This window comes from Scophthalmus maximus, chromosome 21 (assembly GCF_022379125.1).
Source record: "Scophthalmus maximus strain ysfricsl-2021 chromosome 21, ASM2237912v1, whole genome shotgun sequence".
NCBI lineage: Eukaryota > Metazoa > Chordata > Actinopteri > Pleuronectiformes > Scophthalmidae > Scophthalmus > Scophthalmus maximus.
In genome coordinates this window covers 15,707,501-15,710,000 of record NC_061535.1, presented here as the reverse complement: position 1 = coordinate 15,710,000, position 2,500 = coordinate 15,707,501, and the positions used below count along the sequence as shown (strand labels likewise).

Sequence of the window (2,500 nt, the reverse complement as noted above, 5' to 3'; positions counted from 1 at the left end):
ACACACACACACACACACACACACACACACACACACACACACACACACACACACCAGCTAACCTTTATCAACCTCTGCTCTATAATCTGATGTCGTCACTCAGTATAAAGACAGAGGAAGAGGAAGAGGAAGAGGAGAGATGGGGAGAATCTAGCAATTTTAAATATATAAAATTTTGAGTTAACACTAAATGCTCCAAAGTAAAATCTGAGTGAAGAGGAGGAAACGAGGAAGAGGAGGAGACGATGTGAAGAAGAGCTGAAGTCAAACCACAGACTGGAAATAAAGATGGACGACATGAGATCTCCAAAACACCTGGATCACCCCCTGGTGGCTGACTGCAGTAAAGGCCATAAGCCCCGCCCCGCTAACGCGAAGGGGGCGGGGCTTCACTTAAGCCTTCGTATCGTGAGCTCCTAATATTAACAGAACAGTGGATGGAATTAATTTTATTCTTTTCTGTCTGACACATTCAGCATCCGTGTGTGTGTGTGTGTGTGTGTGTGTGTGTGTGTGTGTGTGATGGAGAGAACAATAAGTGGGCTGACGGCCAGCATGTGTGTGAACATGTGACTGAATGTGTGTCTGTGTGTAATGCAGCACAGAAAATTTTCCATGAGTTCATACGAGGTGAGGGGCTTAGTGTGTGTGAGTGTGTGGGTGTGTGTGTGTATGTGTGAGTGTGTGTGTTAATCCATCAGAGTATTGTGGGAGAAAAATCCCCTCACAGGCTTTGAGCACACACACAAACACACACAAGGTGTACATGTTGTTGTAGTGTCGTATAAAACACATTAGTTTCTATCGAACGTTATTTTAATTCACATCTGTCCTCTCTTTTAGGAGTTCAGAGTTCTTACTCTTACCAGAGTGGACGAAGAGGATGAATACAAAGCTGAAGAGGATGAAGAAGACGAAAAGGATGAAGTCGAAGATGAAGAGGACGAAGAGGATGAAGACAAAGATGAAGAGGATGAAGAAGACGAAAAGGATGAAGTCGAAGATGAAGAGGACGAAGAGGATGAAGACAAAGATGAAGAAGAAGATGGATAGGATGAAGATGAAGATGAAAAGGATGAAGACGAAGATGAAGAAGAAGATGGATAGGATGAAGATGAAGAGGATGAAGACGAAGACGAAGATGAAGAAGATGAAGAAGAAGATTAAGAGGATGAAGACGAAGATGAAGAAGATGAAGAGGATGCAGACGAAGATGAAGAAGACTGACTTTTATGGCAACTTTTATTTATGGCACATATTTAAAAATCCTTAAATAATGAAGAGGATGAAGATGAAGAAGATGAAGAGGATGAAGAAGAAGATGAGAGCATGAAGAAGAAAAGGGGCGGAGTGAAAAGCTCCAGATGAAGACGCTGCTGCTCTGAACGTAAATCTGAGAAAACTCGTCTGATTGACGAGAGAGGACATAACCAGAGCCGAGTCATGTGACCACTTAGTTTATTCAAAATTATACATGACAAGTTACCATGGTAACCATAAATGCTCGGAAGAGGCTCCTGAAGCTCAGAAAATATACGTTTTTCTGAAGAAAACCAATGAGTGAACTCATCAGAACCCGATCCTCAGTCTTGATCCTCAGTCCTGATCCTTAGTCCTGATCCTCAGTCCTGATCCTCAGTCTTGATCCTCAGTCCTGATCCTCAGTCCTGATCCTCAGTCTTGATCCTCAGTCCTGATCCTCAGTCCTGATCCTCAGTCTTGATCCTCAGTCCTGATCCTCAGTCCTGATCCTCAGTCTTGATCCTCAGTCCTGATCCTCAGTCTTGATCCTCAGTCCTGATCCTCAGTCCTGATCCTCAGTCTTGATCCTCAGTCTTGATCCTCAGTCTTGATCCTCAGTCCTGATCCTCAGTCCTGATCCTCAGTCCTGATCCTCAGTCTTGATCCTCAGTCCTGATCCTCAGTCCTGATCCTCAGTCTTGATCCTCAGTCCTGATCCTCAGTCCTGATCCTCAGTCCTGATCCTCAGAACAAAAGTAATTTGATTAAAAAATTATTTCAGCAGTTTAATTTCTGAGAGTGTTGATTTTCCATCTGAAGATCTGATTGGTCGCTGAGGCTCAGGTGCGTCTCTGCTGCAGGACTCTCTCCTCCAATCGGGCGAAGCGCTGTAACATGGGGGCGTACACCTGGAACACAGAGGGAGGAGTCAGGACGTCCTGAACATTTCACTTTATATACACTCAGACAGTTGTTGTGTGTGTGTGTGTGTGTGTGTGTGCGTGTGTTTGTGTGTGTGTGCGTGGGTGTGTGTGTGCGTGTGTGTGTGTGTGTGTGTGTGTGTGTGTGTGTGTGTGTGTGTGTGCGTGTGTGTGCGTGTGTGTGCGTACCTCCTGTGCAGCAGGGTGGGGGGAGGCGACCAGCTGTGGTTCAGGTGAGTTCTTCATCACGTCGAAGAAGGAAACTCCGGATTCTGCAACCAAGCCTGAGAACATGTCACAGCCAATCACAGGGTCAGGATTCTGCAACATTAACCAAT

General features: G+C 45.2%; 1 protein-coding gene across 4 annotated transcripts in view; it reads right to left on the bottom strand.

Annotated features, from left to right (window-relative positions):
* Window positions 1-1,441: 1,441 nt before the first annotated feature.
* Window positions 1,442-2,500, bottom strand: part of xylb (xylulokinase homolog (H. influenzae)) — a 9,935-nt gene continuing 8,876 nt past the window's right edge. For all 4 annotated transcript variants that reach the window (XM_035618795.2, XM_047329807.1, XM_047329806.1 and 1 more), the window contains 2 exons: window positions 2,352-2,446; window positions 1,442-2,150 (listed from right to left, as the gene is read on the bottom strand). In XM_035618795.2, coding sequence (XP_035474688.2) covers window positions 2,082-2,150; window positions 2,352-2,446 — 164 coding nt within the window. In that variant the 3' untranslated portion in view covers window positions 1,442-2,081. The remainder of the gene's footprint in view (window positions 2,151-2,351; window positions 2,447-2,500) is intronic.